The 27,830-nt window shown below is 48.5% G+C and overlaps 1 protein-coding gene across 1 annotated transcript; it reads right to left on the bottom strand.

Annotated features, from left to right (window-relative positions):
* Positions 1-931: 931 nt before the first annotated feature.
* On the bottom strand, positions 932-27,746 carry LOC134957554 (G2/mitotic-specific cyclin-B1). The gene is made up of 9 exons (XM_063939538.1): positions 27,638-27,746; positions 26,201-26,335; positions 26,022-26,126; positions 24,638-24,814; positions 3,722-3,880; positions 3,410-3,646; positions 2,255-2,395; positions 2,061-2,171; positions 932-1,127 (listed from the first exon to the last, which is right to left on the bottom strand). Exons 1-9 carry the CDS (start codon positions 27,656-27,658, stop codon positions 1,023-1,025), a joined length of 1,191 nt encoding a protein of 396 aa, XP_063795608.1. The 5' UTR covers positions 27,659-27,746; the 3' UTR covers positions 932-1,022.
* Positions 27,747-27,830: the final 84 nt, after the last annotated feature.

Below are 27,830 nucleotides of genomic sequence, written 5' to 3'. Positions count from 1 at the left end.
CCCCCTTCACGGCGGGCTCTTCTCCCGCTTTTTTCTGGAAAACTGGCAGGGGTTAAATATATCCATATAGCCCAGGAGCTATATGTGATGTATTTTTTGCCAAATAAGGTAAATTCATTGCTTCCCAGGGCGCCCCCCCCCCAGCACCCTGCACCCTCAGTGACCGAAGTGTGAAGTGTGCTGAGAGCAATGGCGCACAGCTGCAGTGCTGTGCGCTACCTTATGAAGACAGGAAAGTCTTCTGCCGCCGATTTATGGACCTCTTCTTGCTTCAGCATCTGTAAGGGGGCCGGCGGCGCGGCTCCGGGACCCATCCATGGCTGGGCCTGTGATCGTCCCTCTGGAGCTAATGTCCAGTAGCCTAAGAAGCCCAATCCACTCTGCACGCAGGTGAGTTCGCTTCTTCTCCCCTTAGTCCCTCGATGCAGTGAGCCTGTTGCCAGCAGGTCTCACTGAAAATAAAAAACCTATTTAAACTTTTACTCTAAGCAGCTCAGGAGAGCCACCTAGATTGCACCCTTCTCGTTCGGGCACAAAATCTTAACTGAGGCTTGGAGGAGGGTCATAGGGGGAGGAGCCAGTGCACACCAGCTAGTCCTAAAGCTTTTACTTTGTGCCCAGTCTCCTGCGGAGCCGCTATTCCCCATGGTCCTTTCGGAGTCCCCAGCATCCACTAGGACGTTAGAGAAATTTACATTGAATAGACTAGGCATCTCCCCAACATAACCAAATTCTCTATAGTCCGACACCAGAATGCACTACAAGAAGCAAAATGACAATCCAGCAGTACTGCATCAATTTAGTTCTACAAGGCAGACTCCCCCAGCACCACAGGCTTTGTGCATTGACGAGTGCCCATTAGCCGCATTGAGATGTCTGTAATATCAGCCTGAGGGAGCTACTGATTGTACATACAACAGTCAACGGGAAATTAGAGCGATAAAAACAAAGTTTATTAAAACAACTATTTACAAATGCACAAAAATCTTAAAATTAACAGTCTATACAGGGTGTTGGTTCTTCTATGAAAGGACAGTCCGGGCCATCTCTGCCATGATTTCAGACCTCAGCTGTGGTATAGTGCTGATCTTCATCTGCTTGCTGCTCGCATACTTATTCTTCACAGTCTATAGAAAGAATGAACATATTAAAATAACCCAAGAAAAGGAGAATACAACTCTGCGCTGGACAACAAAAAGGCAGCAACACAATACTTTCTGGTGTTGTCAGACCAGAAAAACAAGTATACAATGTAAATGGTGGTATTAAGTCGTGCCAATAATGTAAATGGTGGTATTAAATCGTGCCAATAAATGGCGCTATTTAATGCCACCATTTACATTGTATATTAAAATAACCCAACAGTGACGCTCCATTGCATCAGAGATTCCTGTAGTAGCGGTTGCTAAATTTCCGACAAGAAACCCAACAGTCCAGGTTTTAAATGATAGCCAGCCAGCTTAACACAGGTGACTTCGATACCTCCCTCAGTTTGATTATATAATCTGTGCACAATCATGGATATCCTTAAAACCAAGGTACACCAACAGTTCAGAAGGACAGCATTAGGAAAGCCTTGCATATAGTAGCCAGATTATAGCCATAATTTATGTAGCACAGTGGTTCTCAAGTACCCCAACAGTATGTTTTCCAGGTCTCCTCACAGGATTGCAAGTGAAATAATTTGCTCCACCTGTGGGTCTTTTAAAATGTGTCAATGAGTATTGAAAACACCTGTTCAACTGCTAGGTGACCTGGAAAACATGTACTGTTGGTGGTACTTGAGGAGAAAGGTTGAGAACCACTGATCTAGCACACTCAAATAATTACAACATCTGCACAGTTCTTTAGTACATAGCAGGATGTCTCCACTAATGTGTTACTGGTACTCAACATTACTGGGTTTAAACAGGAAAGTGCCTTAAACAAGAGACTTAATATTTCGGGTATTAGCCAAGTCATCTGATTACCATCAACTCCTGCAAACCCCCAGAACACCCCCCCACCCCCCCTATCAATGCATCATTGGTCACAACCAGTAACATGAGCCTCTTAGTTACCATGTGTTTGGAGAGTCCTTTGTTCACTTTCACCACATTCTTGGCCATTTGTTGCATGACTGGGATTAGCTGGTCTTCAGAGTAAGCGGTGTAATGCTGCAGTGTTGGAGTCTGAAGACACAAGGATTTTAAGCTTCGATGTCACCTGCATATTTGCAGCAACAGTAGTTCCAGTGTTACACACACAGACTCACCCATTCACCAGCATTGAAGACTTTGAATGACAAGCAGGAAGCTGCAGCTGCAATTTGGGAAGGAGGGAAATGCACCATCTCATAGTCCACTATGACCAGTTCCATCAGATACTTTGCCAAACTGTGCTGCTCCGCAGTAACCTGAGAAAGATTGAAGCTTATAAATAAGTCACATGTATGATGTTCCATTAGAACCCACTCCAATCAATAATGTAAGGATTACTCCATAGAGAATGAGCATACAAGAGGCAAGATAACTGGCACACACTGAAGACGACTAGTGAAGACAACACTCCAGCTGCTGCAGAACACATCGTAGGATGTTTACCACTAGTGTATGCTTAAACTGTGGCAATGCATGCAGTGTCTAGTTCCCTAGCACCTGGAGCAGCACACATTCCTGCTCATGCTAGGGTGTATAGTAGAATGTTTGGCTCAAGCTTCATAGGGCCGTGTCATAAGGGTCAGTCACTGTTGAGTGCTATATACATTGGTATTATATAAAGGATGATGTTTATAATACTTTATAGTTGTCTGTTGGAATAAATGAAGTCTTCAAGAGCACCCACACCAAATGCAGGCACATTTCACAAGTTAGTAGCCATCGTTCTGATTTTACAGCCTATTAAGTTGGAACATTTGTCTATTGTAGACATTAAGTGCTAAATGAATTCTCCTATAGGGTGCAGTATGGTATGCCAGCGGCAGGGTTCCCGACCACCAGCATACAGACAGCTGGGCTAGCGGAAATTGGCCACTTGCAGGCTTGCTGCACACGCCACGCTATTTATTCTCCCTCCAGGTGGGTCGCGGACCCCCAAGAGGGAGAAAAGTTGTCAGTATGCTGGGTGTCAGGATTCCAGCGCCGGTATACTGTGCGCCAGGATCCCAACAGCCAGCAAACTGAATACCACCCCTCCTATACTCTAGCCGACACCAGTGCCAAGTCCCTCACAGACCTTACCTTCCATACATTTCCATAGTTACCATTTAGTTACAAATTGGCAAAACAAATACTTAACACCATTTAAGAATCTTAGTTTTCTAAAGCAGAGGCACTTCTATGTAGTCCAATGATCTGCTCCCAGGTCTACATGGCATTATCAGCTTCAATATGGCTGAAGAGAAACATCAGTTACTGAAAGTGGGTATTACCTCCCCAATTTTGGAAGCCCTCCTGAGGAAGTGCAAAGGGAGGGGCCTGCCAATCGCATATTTGAGGACACGAAGGATCTTCATTTCCATGTCTCTTATTTGAGCTTTTGTGTAGGTGTGGTCTGTCACAAAGGTGAAGTCTCCAATCTCTGGTGGGTACATCTCTTCATATTTAGCAGCAAGGAACATGGCTGTTACCCCCACAAGCTGTAGCTGATTTTTGGGAACTGGGTGCTCCTGCAGAGTAGTTATATGTTACATAGACAAAGATATGTAAATGCACTCCTCCCCCACCCAGAGAGCAGCTGTTACCTGCAGGAAGCGGTCAATTATCCCAACAGTCATAAACATAGTTTCTTGCAACAGGCGGAACTTCATTTGCACCTGGACCAGCCAGTCTACCAGGATTGCTCGCATGTTGCCTGTGACTTCCTGGCCTTGGAGATAGTTTGGCCTCACCGCCTGGGCTTCCTATAAAGGACCACATGCATCAAAGGCAAAATTTTATACAACAGATTGAGGTTGACTGAATAGGAGAGACTGGAAACTAGTCAGAACTCCCAACTTAGAGGATTTAAGCTTGTAGACTTCTGGTTTAGCTTTATCAGTCATGGAGGACAGCAAGGTTCTTCTGCAACAGCAACTGTAGCCAGGAAAGTAAGATTTTAAACCTACCGGTAAATCTATTTCTCGTAGTCCGTAGAGGATGCTGGGACTCCGTAAGGACCATGGGGAATAGACTGGCTCCGCAGGAGATAGGGCACTTTAAGAAAGCTTTGGATTGTGGGTGTGCACTGGCTACTCCCTCTATGCCCCTCCTCCAGACCTCAGTTAGGGAAACTGTGCCCAGAGGAGATGGACAGTGCGAAGAAGGATTTTTGTAAATCTAAGGACGAGATTCATACCAGCCACACCAATCACGCCGTATAACTTGTGATAAACTACCCAGTTAACAGTATGAACAACATAGCCACGGTATCACCAAAAACCTATAACATAACCCTTATGTAAGCAATAACTATATACAAGTCATGCAGAAGAAGTCCGCACTTGGGACGGGCGCCAAGCATCCTCTACGGACTACGAGAAATAGATTTACCGGTAAGTAAAATCTTATTTTCTCCAACGTCCTTGAGGATGCTGGGACTCCGTAAGGACCATGGGGATTATACCAAAGCTCCCAAACGGGCGGGAGAGTGCGGATGACTCTGCAGCACCGATTGAGCAAACACAAGGTCCTCCTCAGCCAGGGTATCAAACTTATAGAACTTTACAAAGGTGTTTGTCCCCGACCAAGTAGCTGCTCGGCACAACTAATGCAGAGACCCCTCTGGCAGCCGCCCAAGATGAGCCCACTTTCCTAGTGGAGTGGGCCTTAACCGATTTCGGTAACGGCAATCCTGCCGTAGAATGCGCCTGCTGAATAGTGTTACAGATCCAGCGAGCAATAGTCTACTTTGAAGCAGGGGCGCCAACCTTGTTGGCCGCATACAGAACAAAAAGCTTCAGTCTTCCTGATCCGAGCCGTTCTGGTCACATAAATCTTCAAAGCCCTGACTACACCCAGGGACTCAGAATCCTCCAAGTCCCGTGTAGCCACAGGCACGACAATAGGTTGGTTCACATGAAAATATGAGACCACTTTTGGCAGAAAGTGAGGACGAGCCCTCAACTCTGCCCTATCCACGTGAAAAACCAAGTATGGGCTTTTATGCGATAAAGCCACCAATTCTGAAACACGTCTCGCCGAAGCCAACAACATGACCACTTTCCACGTGAGGTATTTCAACTCCACAGTTTTAAGTGGTTCAAACCAATGTGACTTGAGGAAACGTAACACCACGTTAAGATCCCAAGGCGCCACAAAGGGAGGCTGAATATGCAGTACTCCCTTCACAAAAGTGTACCTCAGGAAGAGAGGCTAATTCTCTTTGAAAGAAAATGAATAAGGCCGAAATCTGGACCTTTATGGACCCTAATTTTAGGCCCAAGGTCACTCCTGTTTGAAGAAAGTGAAGTAGACGGCCCAAATGGAACTCCTCCGTAAGAGCAGCTCTGGCCTCACACCAAGAAACATATTTCCGCCATATACAGTGATAATGTTTCAACGTCACGTCTTTCCTAGCCTTGATCAGGGTAGGAATGACTTCCTCCGGAATTCCTTTCCGCTAGGATCCGGCGTTCAACCGCCATGCCGTCAAACGCAGCAAGTCTTCGAACAGACAGGGCCCGTCCTGCAGCAGGTCCTGCCTTAGAGGAATATTGGAACATGAAGGTATGCATCCTTTATGTCCAGGGACACCATTCAATCCCCCCCCCTCCAGGCTGGCGATGACCGCCCGGAGTGATTCCATTTTGAACTTGAACCTTTTCAAGTACAAGTTCAGAGATTTCAGGTTTAAAATGGGCCTGACCGAACCGTCCGGTTTCGGGACCACAAACAGGGTTGAATAATATCCCTCTCCCTGCTGGAGATGAGGAACTGTGACAATCACCTGTTGAACATACAATTTTTGTATTGCTGTCAACACAGACTCCCTCTGACGGGGAAGTCGGCAGAGCCAAATTGAAAAACCGGCGAGGAGGCAAGTCTTTGAATTCTAGCCTGTATCCCTGAGCAACAATCTCTACTGCCCAGGGATCCACCTGCGATTGAACCCAGACGTGGCTGAAAAACCGAAGACGAGCCCCCACCAGATCTGCCTCCCCCCGGGAAGCCCCAGCGTCATGCGGTGGACTTTGCAGACGCAGGGGAGGACTTCTGCTCTTGGGAACTAGCTGTGTGCAGCTTCTTTCCCCTGCCTTTTCCTCTGGTAACAAAGGACGATCCCCGCACCTTCTTGTTTTTATTGGAACGAAAGGACTGCATTTGATAATGAGGTGCCTTCTTAGTAGGCTGCGGGGGGGGGGGGGGGACATAAGGTAAGAAATTCGACTTACCAGCCGTAGCGACAAGGTCCGAGAGGCCGTCTCCAAACAACTCCTCCCCCTTGTACGGCAAGGACTCCATGTGCCGCTTAGAATCGGCATCTCCCGTCCACTGCCGGGTCCACAGGAGTCGCCTAGCAGAAATAGACACAGCATTTATTCTGGAGCTTAACAAACAAATGTCTGAGCATCTCTCATATACAAGGCAGCATCTCTGATATGCTCTATGGTCATTTGAATGGCATCCCTATCCAAGGTGTCAATCTCCGCAGATAAGGAATCTGCCCATGCCACAACCGCACTACAAACCCAGGCCGACGCCATAGCCGGTCTAGCAATAGTACCGGAGTGAGTGTAAATGTGCTTCAAGGTAATTTCCTGCCTGCGATCGGCCGGTTCCTTGAGGGAAGCCGTATCCTGAGAAGGCAGTGCCACCTTTTTTGGACAAGCGTGTCAGCGCCTTGTCCACTTTTGGTAAAGATTCCCAGCGTATCCTATCAGTTTGTGGAAAAGGATACGCCATAATCCTTTTGGGAACTTGTGGACTCCTATCTGGAGAGTCCCAAGCCTTTTTGCACAATTCACTTAATTCAAATGATGGAAAAGTGATTTCAGGCTTTTTCTCTTTATACATGTGTACCCTCGTGTCAGGGACAGGGGGTTCCTCAGTAATATGCAAAACCTCTTTAATGGCCATAATCATGTACCGAATACCTTTTGCCACCTTCGGCTGTAATTTTGCATCTTCATAGTCGACACTAGAGTCAGTATCCGTGTCATCAATCTGGGATATGGTGTGCTTCTGAGACCCCGACGGGCCTGGCGCCACAGGGACAGGCATGGACTGGGTACCTGACTGATCCCTAGCTTCTGCCTTGTCTAACCTTTTATGCAATAGATTGACATTTGCATTCAAGACATTCAGCATATCCACCCATTCCGGTGTCGGCGTTGCCGACAGCGACCTGACATTCAAGCACTCCCCCTCCACAGTAAGCGAGCCTTCCTCGTCAAACATGTCGACCCTCATACCGACACCACACACACAGGGAACCCCTTTTCTGAAAACCGTATCCCTGTCAAGACCCTTTGGAGAGACAGAGTATGCCAGCACACACCCCAGCGCAACAACCCTGGAGACCAACACAAAATGTTTTACCCCAGCAGCGCTGTGTAATATGTATACCGCCAATTATGTGCCCCCCCCCCCCCCCCCCCCTCCCTTTTAAGCACCCTTTCACCGTGTGCAAGCAGGGGAGAGTCTGGGGAGCTTCCTCAGCAGTGCTGTGGAGAGAAAATGGCGCTGGTGAGTGCTGAGGGAGAAGCCCCGCCCCCTCGGCGGCGGGCTTCTGTCCCACTCAAACCTAGTAAAATATGGCGGGGGCTTTTTTATATACATGTACAGAGCCCACCTGTACATGTATATAGTCTTTTTGCCATGCAGAGGTTTATATTGTTGCCCAGGGCGCCCCCCCCTGCGCCCTGCACCCTTACAGTGACCGGAGTGTGTGAGGTGTATGGGAGCAATGACGCACAGCTGCAGTGCTGTGCGTTACCTCAGTGAAGCTGAAGGCTTCTGCCGCCTGAGACGTCTTCTGACTTCTGTACTTCTGGCTCTGAGGAGAACGGCGGCGCGGCTCCGGGGGTGGACGCCCAGTAAGAACCTGCATTCACCCCCTCTGGAGCTAATGGTGTTTAGTAGCCGAGGAAGCAGAGCCTATCTTTGACAAGGTGGTCTGCTCCTCTCTCCCTCGATGTAGGGAGCCTGTTGCCAGCAGTGCTCCCTGTGAAAAAGTAGTAAAAAGTAGAAAGAAAAATCCAAACAAAAATGCTTTCAGGCAGAGAACTCTGGAGAGCCCTCTGCAGTACACCCATCTTGCTCTGGGCACAGTGTAAAACTGAAGTCTGGAGGAGGGGCATAGAGGGAGGAGCCAGTGCACACCTAGAATCCAGAGCTTTCTTTAAGTGCCCTATCTCCTGCGGAGCCAGTCTATTCCCCATGGTCCTTACGGAGTCCCAGCATCCTCAAGGACGTGAGAGAAACATAGCATCAGTCCAAGACCGATGAAAACTATAACAACCCTTATGTAAGCAATAACTATACACAAATCTCGCAGAAGTAGTCCGCACTTGGGACGGGCGCCCAGCATCCTCTACGGACTATGAGAAAAAATAAGAATTTACTTACCGATAATTCTATTTCTCATAGTCCGTAGTGGATGCTGGGGACTCCGAAAGGACCATGGGGAATAGCGGCTCCGCAGGAGACTGGGCACAAAGTAAAAGCTTTAGGACTAGCTGGTGTGCACTGGCTCCTCCCCCTATGACCCTCCTCCAAGCCTCAGTTAGGATACTGTGCCCGGACGAGTGTACACAATAAGGAAGGATTTTGAATCCCGGGTAAGACTCATTACCAGCCACACCGTACAACTTGTGATCTGAACCCAGTTAACAGCATGATAACAGAAGGAGCCTCTGAAAAGATGGCTCACAACAACAATAACCCGATTTTTGTAACAATAACTATGTACAAGTAATGCAGACAATCCGCACTTGGGATGGGCGCCCAGCATCCACTACGGACTATGAGAAATAGAATTATCGGTAAGTAAATTCTTATTTTCTCTAATGTCCTAGTGGATGCTGGGGACTCCAAAAGGACCATGGGGATTATACCAAAGCTCCCAAACGGGCGGGAGAGTGCGGATGACTCTGCAGCACCGAATGAGAGAACTCCAGGTCCTCCTCAGCCAGGGTATCAAATTTGTAGAATTTAGCAAACGTGTTTGCCCCTGACCAAGTAGCTGCTAGGCAAAGTTGTAAAGCCGAGACCCCTCGGGCAGCCGCCCAAGATGAGCCCACTTTCCGTGTGGAATGGGCTTTTACAGATTTTGGCTGTGGCAGGCCTGCCACAGAATGTGCAAGCTGAATTGTACTACAAAATCCAACGAGCAATCGTCTGCTTAGAAGCAGGAGCACCCAGCTTGTTGTGTGCATACAGGATAAACAGCGAGTCAGATTTTCTGACTCCAGCCGTCCTGGAAACATATTTTCAGGGCCCTGACTCCGTCCAGCAACTTGGAATCCTCCAAGTCCCTAGTAGCCGCAGGCACCACAATAGGTTGGTTTAAGTGAAATGCCGAAAACACCTTAGGGAGAAATTGAGGATGAGTCCTCAATTCCGCCCTGTCCGAATGGAAAATCAGATAAGGGCTTTTACAGGATAAAGCCGCCAATTCTGACACGCGCCTGGCCCAGGCCAGGGCCAACAGCATGACCACTTTCCATGTGAGATATTTTAACTCCACAGATTTAAGTGGTTCAAACCAATGTGACTTTTGGAATCCAAAAAAAAAAAAAAAAAAAAAAAAAAAAACTACATTGAGATCCCAAGTGCCACTGGAGGCACAAAAGGAGGCTGTATATGCAGTACCCCTTTTACAAACGTCTGAACTTCAGGGACTGAAGCTAGTTCTTTTTGGAAGAAAATTGACAGGGCCGAAATTTGAACCTTAATGGACCCCAATTTCAGGCCCATAGACACTCCTGTTTGCAGGAAATGTAGGAATCGACCCAGTCGAATTTCCACCGTCGGGCCTTACTGGCCTCGCACCACGCAACATATTTTCGCCAATTGCGGTGATAATGTTTTTGCGGTTACATCCTTCCTGGCTTTGATCAGGATAGGGATGACTTCATCCGGAATGCCCTTTTTCCTTCAGGATCCGGCGTTCAACCGCCATGCCGTCAAACGCAGCTGCGGTAAGTCTTGGAACAGACAGGGTTCTTGCTGGAGCAGGTCCCTTCTTAGAGGTAGAGGCCACGGATCCTCCGTGAGCATCTCTTGAAGTTCCGGTTACCAAGTCCTTCTTGGCCAATCTGGAGCCACGAATATAGTGCTTACTCCTCACCATCTTATCAATCTCAGTACCTTGGGTATGAGAGGCAGAGGAGGAAACACATACCAGAGCGTCTACAGCTATTGCCTGAGGGTCCCTGGACCTGGCGCAATACCTGTCGAGTTTTTCCCAACGGTTTATAATCCTGTGGAAGACTTCTGGGTGAAGTCCCCACTCCCCCCGGGTGGAGGTCATGCTGAGGAAATCTGCTTCCCAGTTGTCCACTCCCGGAATGAATACTGCTGACAATGCTATCCCATGATTTTCCGCCCAGCGAAGAATCCTTGCAGCTTCTGTCATTGCCCTTCTGCTTCTTGTGCCACCCTGTCTGTTTACGTGGGTGACTGCCGTGATGTTGTCAGACTGGATCAACACCGGCTGTCCTTGAAGCAAAGGTCTTGCTAAGCTTAGAGCATTGTAAATGTCCCTTAGCTTCAGGATATTTATGTGAAGTGATGTCTCCAGGCTTGACCATAAGTCCTGGATATTCCTTCCCTGTGTGACTGCTCCCCAGCCTTGCAGGCTGGCATCCGTGGTTACCAGGACCCAGTCCTGAATGCCGAATCTGCGGCCCTCTAGAAGATGAGCACTCTGCAACCACCACAGGAGGGACACCCTTGTCCTTGGTGACAGGGTTATCCGCTGATGCATCTGAAGATGCGACCCGGACCATTTTCCAGCAGGTCCCACTGGAAAGTTCTTGCGTGGAATCTGCCGAATGGGATTGCTTCGTAGGAAGCCCCCATTTTACCCAGAACCCTTGTGCATTGATGCACTGAGACTTGGCTCGGTTTGAGGAGGTTCCTGACTAGCTCGGATAACTCCCTGGCTTTCTCCTCCGGGAGAAACACCTTTTTCTGGACTGTGTCCAGGATCATCCCTAGGAACAGAAGACACGTCGACGGAACCAGCTGCGATTTTGGAATTGAGAATCCAATCGTGCTGCCGCAACACTATCTGAGATAGTGCTACACCGACCTCCAACTGTTCCCTGGATCTTACCCTTATCAGGGAATCGTCCAAGTAAGGGATAACTAAAATTCCCTTCCTTCGAAGGAACATCATCATTTCGGCCATTACCTTGGTAAAGACCCGGGGTGCCGTGGACCATCCCTACGGCAGCGTCTGAACTGATAGTGACAGTTCTGTACCATAAACCTGAGGTACCCTTGGTGAGAAGGGTAAATTTTGACATGAAGGTAAGCATCCTTGATGTCCCAAGACATCATGTAGTCCCCTTCTTCCAGGTTCGCAATCACTGCTCTGAGTGACTCAATCTTGAATTTGAACCTCTGTATGTAAGTGTTCAAAGATTTTAGATTTAGAATCGGTCTCACCGAGCCGTCTGGCTTCGGTACCACAATAGTGTGGAATAATACCCCGTTCCCTGTTGCAGGAGGGGTACCTTGATTATCACCTGCTGGGAATACAGCTTGTGAATGGCTTCCAAAACTGCCTCCCTGTCAGAGGGAGACGTCGGTAAAGTCGACTTTTGGAAACGGCGAGGGGGAGATGTCTCGAATTCCAATATGTACCCCTGAGATATTACCTGAAGGATCCAGGGGTCTACTTGCGAGTGAGCCCACTGCGCACTGAAATTCATTGAGAACGGGCCCCCACCGTGCCTGAACTTGTAAAGCCCTAGCGTCATACTGAGGGCTTGGCAGAGGCTGGAAAGGGTTTCTGTTCCTGGGAACTGGCTGATCTCTGCAGCCTTTTTCCTCTCCCTCGGTCACGAGCAGAAAAGAGGAACCTTTTGTCCGCTTGCCAACAAAGGACTGCGCCTGATAATACGGCGTCTTATTTTGAGAGGCGACCTGGGGTACAAACGTGGATTTCCCAGCTGTTGCCGTGGCCACCAGGTCTAAGAGACCGACCCCAAATGTCCCCTTTCAAAGGCAATACTTCCAAATGGCGTTTGGAATCCGCATCACCTGACCATTTTACTGGTAGAATTGGACAACGCACTTATACTTGATGCCAGTCGGCAATTATTCCGCTGTGCATCATGCATATATAGAAATGCATCTTTTAAATGCTCTATAGGCAATAATATACTGTCCTTATCTAGGATATCAATATTTCCAGTCAGGGAATCCGACCATGCCAACCCAGCACTGCACCTCCAGGCTGAGGCGATAGCTGGTCGCAGTATAACACCAGTATGTGTGTAAATACCTTTTTTTGGATACCCTCCTGCTTTCTATCAGCAGGATCCTTAAGGGCGGCCATCTCATGAGAGGGTAGAGCCCTTGTTCTTACAAGCGTGTGAGCGCCTTATCCCCCCCTAGGGGGTGTTTCCCAATGCATCCTAACCTCTGGCGGGAAAGGGTATGCAGCCAATACTTAAGAAATTATTAATTGTTATCGGGGGGAAACCCACGCATCACACATTTTATTTCTCAGATTCAGGAAAACTACAGGTAGTTTTTCCCTCACCGAACATAATACCCCTTTTTTGGTGGTACTCGTATTATCAGAAATGTATAAAACATTTTCCATTGTCTCAATCATGTAACGTGTGGCCCTACTGGAAATCACGGTTGTCTCTTCACCGTCGACACAGGAGTCAGTATCCGTGTCGGCGTCTGTATCTGCCATCTGCCTGACGGCCTATGAGACGTCTGGACAGGCACAAGCTGAGTAGCTGGCTGTCTCATGTCAACCACTGTTTTTTTATATAGAGCTGACACTGTCACGTAATTTTCAACAGTACATCCACTCAGGTGTCGACCCCCTAGGGGGTGACATCACTGTTACAGACACTCTGCTCCGCCTCCACATCATTTTCCTCCTCATACATGTCGACACACACGTACCGACACCCAGCACACACACAGGGAATGCTCTGATAGAGGACAGGACCCACTTAGCCCTTTGGGGAGACAGAGGGAGAGTTTGCCAGCACACACCAGAGCGCTATATATGTATAGGGACAACCTTACAATAATTGTCTATCCCTTATAGCTGCTTATATCTGTTATTTTGCCAAATAAGTGCCCCCCTCTCTTTTTTACCCTGTTTCTGTAGTTGCAGGGGAGATTCTGGGAGCCTTCCTACCAGCGGAGCTGTGTGGGAAAAATGGCGCCGTGTGCTGAGATAGGCCCCGCCCCCTTCACGGCGGGCTCTTCTCCCGCTTTTTACTGGAAAACTGGCAGGGGTTAAATACATCCATATAGCCCAGGAGCTATATGTGATGTATTTTTCGCCAACTAAGGTAAATTCATTGCTTCCCAGGACGCCCCCCCCCCCAGCGTCCTGCACCCTCAGTGACCGGAGTGTGAAGTGTGCTGAGAGCAATGGCACACAGCTGCAGTGCTGTGCGCTACCTTATGAAGACAGGAAAGTCTTCTGCCGCCGATTTATGGACCTCTTCTTGCTTCAGCATCTGTAAGGGGGCCGGCGGCGCGGCTCCGGGACCCATCCATGGCTGGGCCTGTGATCGTCCCTCTGGAGCTAATGTCCAGTAGCCTAAGAAACCAAATCCACTCTGCACGCAGGTGAGTTAGTTTCTCTCCCCTAAGTCCCTCGATGCAGTGAGCCTGTTGCCAGCAGGTCTCACTGAAAATAAAAAACCTATTTAAACTTTTACTCTAAGCAGCTCAGGAGAGCCACCTAGATTGCACCCTTCTCGTTCGGGCACAAAATCTAACCGAGGCTTGGAGGAGGGTCATAGGGGGAGGAGCCAGTGCACACCAGCTAGTCCTAAAGCTTTTACTTTGTGCCCAGTCTCCTGCGGAGCCGCTATTCCCCATGGTCCTTTCGGAGTCCCCAGCATCCACTAGGACGTTAGAGAAATTTTAAACCTACCGGTAAATCTTACGTCCTAGAGGATGCTGGGGACTCCGTAAGGACCATGGGGATTATACCAAAGTTCCCAAACGGGCAGGAGAGTGCGGATGACTCTGCAGCAACGATTGAACACACAAGGTCCACCTCAGCCAGGGTATCAAACTTATAGAACTTTGCAAAGGTGTTTGAACCCGACCAAGTAGCAGCGCGGCACAGCTGTAGTGCCGAGACCCCTTGGGCAGCCGCCCAAGGAGAGCCCACCGTCCTAGTGGAATAGGCCTTGACCGATTTAGGTAACGGCAATCCCGCTGTAGAATGTGCCTGCTGAATCGTGTTAGATCCAGCGAGCAATAGTTTGCTTTGAAGCAGGGGCGCCAATCTTATTGGCTGCATACAGGACAAACAGTGCTTCTGTTTTTCTGACTCTACCCGTTCTGGCCATGTAAATTTTCAAAGTCCTGACCACATCAAGGGACTCTGAATCCTCCAAGTCACGCGTAGCCACAGGCACCACAATAGGTTGGTTCATATGAAAAGGATGAGACCCCTTTTGGCAGGAATTGAGGACGGGTCCGCAATATCCATATGGAAAACCAGATAGGGGCTTTTATGTGATAAAGCCGCTAATTCCGACAGTCGCCTAGCCGAAGCCAAGGCTAATAACATGACCACCTTCCAAGTGAGATATTTCAACTCCACCGTTTTAAGTGGTTCAAACCAGTGTGACTTAAGGAAACTTACCACCACATTAAGGTCCCAAGGTGCCACCGGAGGTACAAAAGGAGGCTGAATATGCAGTACTCCCTTCACAAACGTTTGTAATTCAGGGAGAGAGGCCAATTCCTTTTGAAAGAAAATGGATAAGGCTGAAATCTGAACCTTAATAGAGCCTACTTTCAGGCCCAAATTCACTCCAGTTTGTAGGAAGTGAAGGAAGCGGCCCAGATGGAATTCTTCAGTAGGAGCATTCCTGGCCTCACACCAAGAAACATATTTCCGCCATATACGGTGATAATGTTTAGATGTCACGTCCTTCCTAGCCTTTATCAGCATAGGAATGACCTCATCCAAAATACCCTTTTCTGCTAGGATCCGGCGTTCAACCGCCATGCCGTCAAACGCAGCAAGTCTTGGAACAGACAGGGCCCCTGTTGCAACAGGTCCTGTCTTAGAGGAAGAGGCCACGGATCTTCTGTGAGCATTTCCTGCAGATCCGGATACCAGGTCCTTCGTGGCCAATCTGGAACAATGAGGATTGTTCTCACTCTTTTTCTTACTATTCAACACCTTGGGTATGAGAGGAAGAGGAGGAAATATAGACCGACCGGAACACCCACGGTGTCACTAGGGCGTCTACAGCTACTGCCTGAGGGTCTCTTGACCTGGCGCAATACCTCTGTAGCTTTTTGTTGAGGTGGGACGCCATCATGTCTATCTGGGGCAGTTCCCCACCGACTTGCAATCTGTGCGAAAACTTCCTGATGAAGTCCCCACTCTCCTGGATGCAGGTCGTGTCTGCTGAGGAAGTCTGCTTCCCAGTTGTCCACTCCCGGAATGAACACTGCGCTTACATGATTCTCCACCCAGCGAAGAATTCTGGTGGCTTCCGCCATCGCCGCTCTGCTCCTTGTGCCGCCTTGGCGATTTACATGAGCTACTGCGGTGACGTTGTCTGACTGGATCAGAACTGGTTGGTCGCGAAGTAAGGTCTCCGCTTGCCGTAAGGCGTTGTATATGGCCCTTAGTTCCAAGATGTTGATGTGAAAACAAGTCTCCTGACTTGACCAAAGACCTTGGAAATTTCTTCCCTGTGTGACTGCTCCCCAACCTCGGAGGCTCGCATCCGTGGTCACCAGGATCCAGTCCTGAATGCCGAACCTGCGGCCTTCTAGAAGTTGAGCACTCTGCAGCCACCACAGGAGAGATACCCTGGCCCTGGGGGACAGGGTGATCAACTGATAAATTTGTAGATGTGACCCGGACCACTTGTCCAGTAGGTCCCATTGGAAGATCCTCGCATGGAACCTGCCGAAGGGAATGGCCTCGTATGATGCCACCATCTTTCCCAGGACTCGAGTGCAGTGATGCACTGACACCTGTTTTGGTTTTAATAGGTTCCAGACCAGAGTCATGAGTTCCTGGGCCTTTTCTAATCGGAAGATATACCCTTTTCTGGTCCGTATCCAGAATCATGCCCAAGAAAGTCAGACGAGTCGTAGGAACCAACTACGACTTGGGGATATTGAGAATCCAGCCGTGTTGCTGTAACACCTTCAGTGAAAGTGATACGCTGTTCAGCAACTGCTCTCTTGATCTCGCTTTTATGAGGAGATCGTCCAAGTACAAGATAATTGTGACACCTTGCTTTCGCAGGAGCACCATCATTTCCGCCATAACCTTAGTGAAAATTCTCGGGGCCGTGGAGAGACCAAACGGCAACGTCTGAAATTGGTAATGACAATCCAGTACCGCAAATCTTAGGTACGCCTGATGAGGTGGATAAATGGGAACATGAAGGTATGCATCCTTTATGTCCAGAGATACCATAAAATCCCCCCCTTCCAGGCTGGCGATGACCGCTCTTAGCAATTCCATCTTGAACCTTTTCAAGTATAGGTTCAGGGATTTTAAATTTAATATGGGTCCGACCGAACCATCCGGTTTCGGGACTACAAACAGGGTTGAGTAATATCCCCTTCCTTGTTGGAGCAGGGGAACCTTGACCACCACCTGTTGAAGATACAATTTGTGAATTGTATTTAACACTATCTCCCTTTCCTGGGGAGAAGATGGTAGGGCAGATTTGAAAAACCGACGAGGACGCACCTCTTCGAATTCCAGCTTGTAACCCTGAGAAACAATTTCTATTGCCCAGGGATCCACCTGCGAGTGAACCCAGATGTGGCTGAAAACTCAAAGACGTGCCCCCAGTGGGGCAGACTCCTTTAGCGGAGCCCCAGCGTCATGTGGTGGATTTTGTAGAGGCCGGGGAGGACTTATGTTCCTGGGAACTAGCTGTGTTGTGCAGCTTTTTTCTTCTGCCCTTACCTCTGGCAAGAAAGGACGCACCTCGTACTTTGTTTCTCTGTGATCGAAAGGACTGCATTTGATAATGTGGCGCTTTCTTAGGCTGTGAGGGAATATAAGGCAAAAAAATTTGATTTACCAGCTGTAGCTGTGGAGACCAGGTCCGAGAGACATTCCCCAAACAATTCCTCACCCCTGTAAGGTAAAACCTCCATATGCCTTTTTGAGTCGGCATCACCTGTCCATTGCCGGGTCCATAGGACTCGTCTAGCAGAAATCAACATAGCGTTGATTCTAGAACCCAGTAGACTAATGTCTCTTTGAGCATCTCATATATAGTACCGCATCTTTTATATGCCCTAGGATCAATAAAATGGTATCCTTATCTAGGGTCTCAATTTCAGCTGATAAGGTATCCGTCCATGCTGCTACCGCGCTACAAACCCAGGCCGACGCAATCGCCGGTCTGAGTAAGGCACCAGAATGTGTGTAAATGGACTTCAAGGTAACCTCCTGCTTGCGGTCCGCAGGATCCTTGAGGGTAGCCGTATCTTGGGATGGTAGCGCTACATTTTTGGATAAGCGTGTCAATGCTTTATCCACCCTAGGGGAGGATTCCCACCGTATCCTGTCCGTTGCCAGGAAAGGATACGCCATAAGAATCCTTTTGGGAATCTGCAGTTTTTTGTCTGGAGATTCCCAAGCTTTTTTATATAATTCGTTCAACTCATGTGAGGGGGGGAAAGGTTACCTCAGGTTTCTTTCCCTTATACGTGTGTACCCTCATGTCAGGGACAGGGGGTTCTTCTGTGATATGCAAAAGATCTTTTATTGCAATAATCATATATATCGAATACATTTTGCCAATTTTGGCTGCAACTTTGCATCATCGTAGTAGACACTGGAGTCAGAATCCGTATATATACATATACACACACCTGGGCAGTTAACCCAGCACTCTCCTTATCCACTGCGGGATAAGTCTTGCTCCGGTGCCCTCCCCTGCCGGGGGTCTCCCTCCGGTATAGACAACTATTGAAAAACGAGGCGGCACTCGGAGACTGCAATAAATGTGTATTGAGAAAAATAAGATTTTACTTACCGATAAATCTATTTCTCGGAGTCCGTAGTGGATGCTGGGGTTCCTGAAAGGACCATGGGGAATAGCGGCTCCGCAGGAGACAGGGCACAAAAAGTAAAGCTTTTCCAGATCAGGTGGTGTGCACTGGCTCCTCCCCCTATGACCCTCCTCCAGACTCCAGTTAGGTACTGTGCCCGGACGAGCGTACACAATAAGGGAGGATTTTGAATCCCGGGTAAGACTCATACCAGCCACACCAATCACACCGTACAACTTGTGATCTAAACCCAGTTAACAGTATGATAACAGCGGAGCCTCTGAAAGATGGCTTCCTTCAACAATAACCCGAATTAGTTAACAATAACTATGTACAATTATTGCAGATAATCCGCACTTGAGATGGGCGCCCAGCATCCACTACGGACTCCGAGAAATAGATTTATCGGTAAGTAAAATCTTATTTTCTCTATCGTCCTAGTGGATGCTGGGGTTCCTGAAAGGACCATGGGGATTATACCAAAGCTCCCAAACGGGCGGGAGAGTGCGGATGACTCTGCAGCACCGAATGAGAGAACTCCAGGTCCTCCTTAGCCAGAGTATCAAATTTGTAAAATTTTACAAACGTGTTCTCCCCTGACCACGTAGCTGCTCGGCAAAGTTGTAATGCCGAGACCCCTCGGGCAGCCGCCCAAGATGAGCCCACCTTCCTTGTGGAGTGGGCCTTTACAGATTTAGGCTGTGGCAGGCCTGCCACAGAATGTGCAAGTTGGATTGTGCTACAGATCCAACGAGCAATCGTCTGCTTAGACGCAGGAGCACCCATCTTGTTGGGTGCATACAATATAAACAACGAGTCAGATTCTGACTCCAGCTGTCCTTGCAATATATATTTTTAATGCTCTGACAACGTCCAGTAACTTGGAGTCCTCCAAGTCACTTGTAGCCGCAGGCACTACAATAGGCTGGTTCAGATGAAATGCTGACACCACCTTAGGGAGAAAATGCGGACGAGTCCGCAGTTCTGCCCTGTCCGAATGGAAAATCAGATATGGGCTTTTGTAAGATAAAGCTGCCAGTTCTGACACTCCTGGCCGAAGCCAGGGCTAGAAGCATGGTCACTTTCCATGTGAGATATTTCAAATCCACCTTCTTTAGTGGTTCAAACCAATGAGATTTTAGAAAGTCCAAAACCACATTGAGATCCCACGGTGCCACTGGAGGCACCACAGGAGGCTGTATATGTAGCACTCCCTTAACAAAGGTCTGGACTTCAGGGACTGAAGCCAATTCTTTTTGAAAGAAAATCGACAGGGCCGAAATTTGAACCTTAATAGATCCCAATTTGAGACCCATAGACAATCCTGATTGCAGGAAATGTAGGAATCGACCCAGTTGAAATTCCTCCGTCGGAGCACTCCGATCTTCGCACCACGCAACATATTTTCGCCAAATTCGGTGATAATGTTGCACGGTTACTTCCTTCCTTGCTTTAATCAAAGTAGGAATGACTTCTTCCGGCATGCCTTTTTCCTTTAGGATCCGGCGTTCAACCGCCATGCCGTCAAACGCAGCCGCGGTAAGTCTTGAAACAGACAGGGACCCTGCTGAAGCAAGTCCCTCCTTAGAGGTAGAGGCCACGGATCTTCCGTGATCATCTCTTGAAGTTCCGGGTACCAAGTCTTTCTTGGCCAATCCGGAACCACTAGTATCGTCCTTACGCCTCTTTGCCGTATAATTCTCAATACTTTTGGTATGAGAGGCAGAGGAGGAAACACATACACCGACTGGTACACCCAAGGCGTTACCAGCGCGTCCACAGCTATTGCCTGCGGATCTCTTGACCTGGCGCAATACCTGTCCAGTTTTTTGTTGAGGCGAGACGCCATCATGTCCACCATTGGTCTTTCCCAACGGGTTACCAGCAAGTGGAAGACTTCTGGATGAAGTCCCCACTCTCCCGGGTGAAGATCGTGTCTGCTGAGGAAGTCTGCTTCCCAGTTGTCCACTCCCGGGATGAACACTGCTGACAGTGCTATCACATGATTCTCTGCCCAGCGAAGAATCCTTGCAGCTTCTGCCATTGCACTCCTGCTTCTTGTGCCGCCCTGTCTGTTCACATGGGCGACTGCCGTGATGTTGTCCGACTGGATCAACACCGGTTTTCCCTGAAGCAGAGGTTCTGCCTGGCTTAGAGCATTGTATATTGCTCTTAGTTCCAGAATGTTTATGTGAAGAGACGTTTCCAGGCTCGTCCATACTCCCTGGAAGTTTCTTCCTTGTGTGACTGCTCCCCAGCCTCTCAGGCTGGCGTCCGTGGTCACCAGGATCCAATCCTGTATGCCGAATCTGCGGCCCTCCAATAGATGAGCACTCTGCAACCACCACAGAAGAGACACCCTTGTCCTTGGAGACAGGGTTATCCGCAGGTGCATCTGAAGATGCGACCCTGACCATTTGTCCAACAGATCCCTTTGGAAAATTCTTGCGTGGAATCTGCCGAATGGAATTGCTTCGTAAGAAGCCACCATTTTTCCCAGGACTCTTGTGCATTGATGTACAGACACCTTACCTGGTTTTAGGAGGTTCCTGACAAGCTCGGATAACTCCTTGGCTTTTTCCTCCGGGAGAAAAACCTTTTTCTGAACCGTGTCCAGAATCATCCCTAGGAACAGCAGACGAGTTGTCGGCATTAACTGGGATTTTGGAATATTCAGAATCCACCCGTGCTGTTTTAGCACTTCTTGCGACAGTGCTAATCCCATCTCTAGCTGTTCTCTGGACCTTGCCCTTATTAGGAGATCGTCCAAGTATGGGATAATTAATATGCCTTTTCTTCGAAGAAGAATCATCATCTCGGCCATTACCTTTGTAAAGACCCGAGGTGCCGTGGACAATCCGAACGGCAGCGTCTGAAACTGATAGTGACAGTTTTGTACAACGAACCTGAGGTACCCCTGGTGTGAGGGGTAAATTGGAACGTGGAGATACGCATCCTTGATGTCCAAGGATACCATAAAGTCCCCCTCTTCCAGGTTCGCTATCACTGCTCTGAGTGACTCCATCTTGAACTTCTTTATGTACAGGTTCAAGGACTTCAGATTTAGAATAGGCCTTACCGAGCCATCCGGCTTCGGTACCACAATAAGAGTGGAATAATACCCCTTCCCTTGTTGTAGAAGAGGTACCTTGATTATCACCTGCTGAGAGTACAGCTTGTGAATGGCTTCCAAAACCGTCTCCCTTTCGGAGGGGGACGTTGGTAAAGCAGACTTCAGGAAACGGCGAGGTGGATCTGTCTCTAATTCCAACCTGTACCCCTGAGATATTATCTGCAGGATCCAGGGATCTACCTGCGAGTGAGCCCACTGCGCGCTGTAATTTGAGACGACCACCCACCGTCCCCGAGTCCGCTTGAGAAGCCCCAGCGTCATGCTGAGGCTTTTGTAGAAGTCGGGGAAGGCTTCTGTTCCTGGGAAGGAGCTGCCTGTTGCTGTCTCTTCCCTCGACCTCTGCCTCGTGGCAGATATGAATAGCCCTTTGCTCTCTTATTTTTAAAGGAACGAAAGGGCTGCGGTTGAAAAGTCGGTGCCTTTTTCTGTTGGGGAGTGACTTGAGGTAGAAAGGTGGATTTCCCGGCTGTAGCCGTGGCCACCAAATCTGATAGACCGACTCCAAATAACTCCTCCCCTTTATACGGCAAAACTTCCATATGTCGTTTTGAATCCGCATCGCCTGTCCACTGTCGCGTCCATAAAGCTCTTCTGGCCGAAATGGACCTAGCACTTACCCGTGATGCCAGTGTGCAGATATCCCTCTGTGCATCACGCATATAAAGAAATGCATCCTTTATTTGTTCTAACGACAGTAAAATATTGTCCCTGTCCAGGGTATCAATATTTTCAATCAGGGACTCTGACCAAACTACCCCAGCACTGCACATCCAGGCAGTCGCTATAGCTGGTCGTAGTATAACACCTGCATGTGTGTATATACTTTTTTGGATATTTTCCATCCTCCTATCTGATGGATCTTTAAGTGCGGCCGTCTCAGGAGAGGGTAACGCCACTTGTTTAGATAAGCGTGTTAGCGCCTTGTCCACCCTAGGAGGTGTTTCCCAGCGCTCCCTAACCTCTGGCGGGAAAGGGTATAATGCCAATAATTTCTTTGAAATTATCAGCTTTTTATCAGGGGCAACCCACGCTTCATTACACACGTCATTTAATTCTTCTGATTCAGGAAAAACTATAGGTAGTTTTCACACCCCACATAATACCCTGTTTAGTGGTACCTGTAGTATCAGCTAAATGTAACGCCTCCTTCATTGCCAAAATCATATAACGTGTGGCCCTACTGGAAAATACGGTTGATTCGTCACCGTCACCACTGGAGTCAGTGCCTGTGTCTGGGTCTGTGTCGACCGACTGAGGCAAAGGGCGTTTCACAGCCCCTGACGGTGTTTGAGTCGCCTGGACAGGCACTAATTGATTGTCCGGCCGTCTCATGTCGTCAAACGACTGCTTTAGCGTGTTGACACTATCCCGTAGTTCCATAAATAAAGGCATCCATTCTGGTGTCGACTCCCTAGGGGGTGACATCCTCATATTTGGCAATTGCTCCGCCTCCACACCAATATCGTCCTCATACATGTCGACACACACGTACCGACACACAGCAGACACACAGGGAATGCTCCTAACGAAGACAGGACCCACTAGCCCTTTGGGGAGACAGAGGGAGAGTTTGCCAGCACACACCAAAAGCGCTATATATAACAGGGATAGCCTTATAATAAGCTGCTTTATATATATCAAAATATCGCCATAAATTTGCCCCCCCTCTCTGTTTTACCCTGTTTCTGTAGTGCAGTGCAGGGGAGAGACCTGGGAGCCGTCCTGACCAGCGGAGCTGTGAGAGGAAATGGCGCCGTGTGCTGAGGAGATAGGCCCCGCCCCTTTTCCGGCGGGCTCGTCTCCCGCTATTTAGTGAATCCAGGCAGGGGTTAAATATCTCCATATAGCCTCTGGGGGCTATATGTGAGGTATTTTTAGCCTTTATATAGGTTACATTTGCCTCCCAGGGCGCCCCCCCCCAGCGCCCTGCACCCTCAGTGACTGCGTGTGAAGTGTGCTGAGAGGAAAATGGCGCACAGCTGCAGTGCTGTGCGCTACCTTTAGAAGACTGCAGGAGTCTTCAGCCGCCGATTCTGGACCTCTTCTGACTTCAGCATCTGCAAGGGGGCCGGCGGCGCGGCTCCGGTGACCATCCAGGCTGTACCTGTGATCGTCCCTCTGGAGCTGATGTCCAGTAGCCAAGAAGCCAATCCATCCTGCACGCAGGTGAGTTCACTTCTTCTCCCCTCAGTCCCTTGTTGCAGTGATCCTGTTGCCAGCAGGACTCACTGTAAAATAAAAAACCTAAGCTAAACTTTTTCTAAGCAGCTCTTTAGGAGAGCCACCTAGATTGCACCCTTCTCGGCCGGGCACAAAAATCTAACTGGAGTCTGGAGGAGGGTCATAGGGGGAGGAGCCAGTGCACACCACCTGATCTGGAAAAGCTTTACTTTTTGTGCCCCGTCTCCTGCGGAGCCGCTATTCCCCATGGTCCTTTCAGGAACCCCAGCATCCACTAGGACGATAGAGAAAAGTGAAATCAACGTTTCGGGGACCAGTTCCCCTTCTTCCGGCTCTGTGAGGAGGACGGCGGCGCAGCTCTGGGACGAACTCCAGGGTGAGACCTGTGTTCTGACTCCCTCTGGAGCTAATGGTGTCCAGTAGCCTAAGAAGCAGAGCCTTGAAACTCACAGAAGTAGGTCTGCTTCTCTCCCCTCAGTCCCTCGATGCAGGGAGTCTGTTGCCAGCAGGCTCCCTGAAAATAAAAAACCTAAAGGGGGGGTACTCATGGAGTGATCGCTGCTTAAAATCTAAGCAGCCTGACTAGATGGCTTAGATTTTAAGCCTGATCGCTCAGTGTGTAGCCCCCACAGCGATAGCGATGCGCAGCCCCATGCATCGCTATTGCTGGTGCTAGATTGGCCTGCACGGCATGCCAATCTAGCAGGTTGCTCATTTCACCCGCTGGGTGAAATGAGCGGCTCCCCCCGCATGCTCAGCACACATCACGCTGTGCTGAGCGGCTCGCTCAGCACACATCTCTCCCGCATCGGCTGGTGAGTACGGGCCTTTACAAATATACTTTGTCAGAAAGCTCAGGAGAGCTCTCTTAAAAGCACCCAGTCTCCTCTGGGCACAGTAGTAAACTGAGGTCTGGAGGGGCATAGAGGGAGGAGCCAGTGCACACCCATACCTAAAGTCTTTCTTAAAGTGCCCATGTCTCCTGCGGAGCCCGTCTATCCCCATGGTCCTTACGGAGTTAGGACGTAAGAGAAAGCCACAATTACTGTGTACTAAAGCAAAGTTCTTTATGCTTAACTTAAAATAAAACCTACAGCTGAAGGTACAAGATGCATGCTAGGACTGCCTGGTATACATGTTAAAGTCTCACCTCTAGGCTCCTCAGATAGCAGTAGATGTCCTTCACATATTCACTGCATAACATGGGGTTCCCAACATCATCAGCATCCACATCCTTCACATGGATAAGGACATCAGAGAAAGCCTGGCACAGCTCATCTGGGACGCACCCAGAGGTCTCCATTGGCGCAGGGGAGCTGGGTTCCAACTATTTAATGAAGACCATATTTAGAAGGTGTTAAGTGATTACCAGTGGTGTAGGTATGCAAGATGCATCTTAAGATATTAAATACTTTACTGCAATTTAAAGAGGACAGAAACCTTAACCACATCACCAAGGTGCAGGACCATGGCTGTAGTTAGCACCAGTGTTCACTGATCACCTTTTGGGTTACCTTGCTGCCACCAGAACTCCATGGATAACTGCAAAACACCTACTGGTTCTCTCCAAAGAAATCCCCCCCCCCCCCCTCTTTAAAGGAATGTAGACCCTACTGTGGCAATAACCTGATGTTACAACATTTAACCCAGCTGCCGTATTCTATAGAGGGCCTATATTTTAGTATTGAGATACTAAAATACTATTCAGTGAATATGCAATCATTTTAATTGTTAGGCATTAGCATGTCCAATACTCTTTTGTACTACAAATGGGCAACTGGGCAAAAAGCTGCACTTGGGGAGAGGGCAAGTGTGCTCAGTCCCCAATTTCCTGCCAGAGCAGCAGAAAAGCCCATCCAGAGGAGAGCGGAGATAGCAAGGAGTGCAGGTCAATTAGATTTTCTTCAATGAAACAGTAATCTATACTTTAAGCCTCTGAAGAGAGTGCATGAATTAATGACAATTAGCTTGCAGACGACTTATGCTGTTAGCACCAATTAGTGGCTCTTGAATATTTTCTAGTATCACCCACCGTGCAAAAAGACAGACAAATATTCTGCCTCAGACTGGTGACTATTTCCCTCTGGACTTGTCAAGTTTAATTAGTTCTAGTGTATAAAATCGCCGGATATTGACCAAGTTTAGGTCATGCTGGCATGTCTGTCAAGTTAAGTGTTCAGTCTAGTTTTAGTGTATAGCCTAGGGGCAGGCCATGTGTGGCACTCCATATGCCATGGAACTAATCATCCAAGCATGCACTGCTCCAGTTTTAGCATGGCATAGAAGGAAAACTGCTGGGATGCATGGTTCCCTGCACTGCTCTCCCATGGTGTAACTCCTCTAAATCTTCAGAGCTCTGCAGTAAGGTCTCATTTAAACCTTGTGCCCAGTGCAGTCAGATCCACAATGGACCAGGAATGACAGTAGGTGGAAGGCATTGAACCATTTCACAGAAGGATAACCATTGCCCGACAGAAATTTCCTGCAAATATGGCCAGCTGTGACCATAGAATTAGATCCCCAGAGTACATTACCTCAGCAGGTTTGGTGCAGACCTTTTCCTCTTTCACCTTTTTTGGCTCTGGAACCTTCTCCGTTGCTTTGGCCTTTTTAACAACCTTCAGAGCAGGTTTTAGTTCCTAGGAGACAGAATTAGTCAGATACAGGCAGATATGAGGGCATTTAAGACACTGATTACTGGCGACAGAATTACCTTCTTCACAGGCACCTTCGGGTCAACCTTGTTTCCGATATCGCCCAGGGCCATGCGGGGCCGCAGTCCTGGCTTGGCCACAGCCTTTTTGCCAAAGGCTTCAGTTTTTGTATTCTCAGCATTTGACAGCATGTTCTGCAAGAAGAATAATGAAGTCACCATCTACAATCAGGTTCCCAGATGTGTTGGCACAAACATTACAATATCCATTATCTTATCACTAGGGTAATCTCAATGAGGAGATGCAGCAAAACTACACAGGTTTAAATAAAGTGATATCTAGGTATCTAAATGAGACCACCCAGCTTCAGCTTTTTTTTTACCACTGCCAGCCCATATTACTCTGCTTCACCAATGACATTTCATTCACTCATTGCAGCGACAACTGGTTCCCCCCTACATCACTGTGAGCAGCAAAGGGCTCTTATTACTGCAGCATCTTAAACAGGACTACTATACAAGGCATGGGTGGTGAAGTGGACTGTAGATAACCGTCTACAGTACAAGAATTATTTCCATGCACATTTGGCTACCAACACCACAGATATTGTTCAAGGCCCCACACATTAAGGTTTACTGCATGCTGCACAAGCAGCATGGCTCTGAGAGCATGGAGGGGAGTAGGCCCTAAAAAAAGATGTATACCGAGGCATGATGATCTTTGGCCAGTTTTGATGGTGAGCTTCTGATTTCCATCACTAGGGTGGGCTCAGTCTCCCTGGTGAGTGCACACAAACTGTCTGGCTATTAGCATAGCCATGTGACACAGGCCCAGTGGCTGAGCCTCCAGACCCACCTTTACTACCATCCCAGCCAGCAGTAAGCAATGGCCAATTAGAGAATCTGTATCAAGCTTTTAGATTGTCAGTGCATTTAAACACTGATCTTTAATAGTACTCATTTTATTTCCATGCATCTCAGTACATAGGAAGAAAGGCCACACAGAAAGTCATTAGAGAGGAAACACGAACATGCAGCCACCATCATGATTTCTAGATCAATACTATGCTTACACCGGGTGGTCTTCAGTATGTCGACTGTTACACCATGTCTCCAGGATGAAGTCAATGCATCAGTCAGACTGATCCACAATGCCCATCCCAAGGAGCATTCCTATTGGGGAATCATCACAGGGAGCATGCAGACTGGCAGAGACAGAAGGAAGAAAGGCTCTCAACACAAACACCTCAGCTAAGGTGTTAACCCATTCACGGGTGGCTGGCTCAGGGATTAAGAAGAAAGCATAAGGAAAAGAGAAAAACGCATGCAACTTGCAGTATATACACCAGCCTCACTCAGCATCCAGGGGGAGAGAGACCACACTCATCCAGATTAAGCACCACAGAGACGGGCCAGCACCCCCTCCTCCACACAGGTCGCTCCGTGCCAGTAGGCAGACACAGACGGTACAGAACGGGGCAGAGAAGGAGACCTCACCCGGGTGACGCGGAGAGACATGATGATTATGATGGCGCCGGTATACTGCTATCTCTCTCACTCTCAAACCAGCGAACGCTCTGCCCTGCTGCTTCCGTACAACCAATTTAAATCTCCCGCAAGGCGCGTTCTATTGGTCGGTTTGGAACATTCTCCGACTCCTCATTGGTTGATGCGTTTCAACTGGAATGCG

Source organism: Pseudophryne corroboree, chromosome 9 (assembly GCF_028390025.1).
Source record: "Pseudophryne corroboree isolate aPseCor3 chromosome 9, aPseCor3.hap2, whole genome shotgun sequence".
NCBI classification, from domain to species: Eukaryota; Metazoa; Chordata; class Amphibia; order Anura; family Myobatrachidae; genus Pseudophryne; species Pseudophryne corroboree.
The sequence above is the reverse complement of the archived record's forward strand: the minus strand, read 5'-3'. Positions and strand labels throughout refer to the sequence as shown.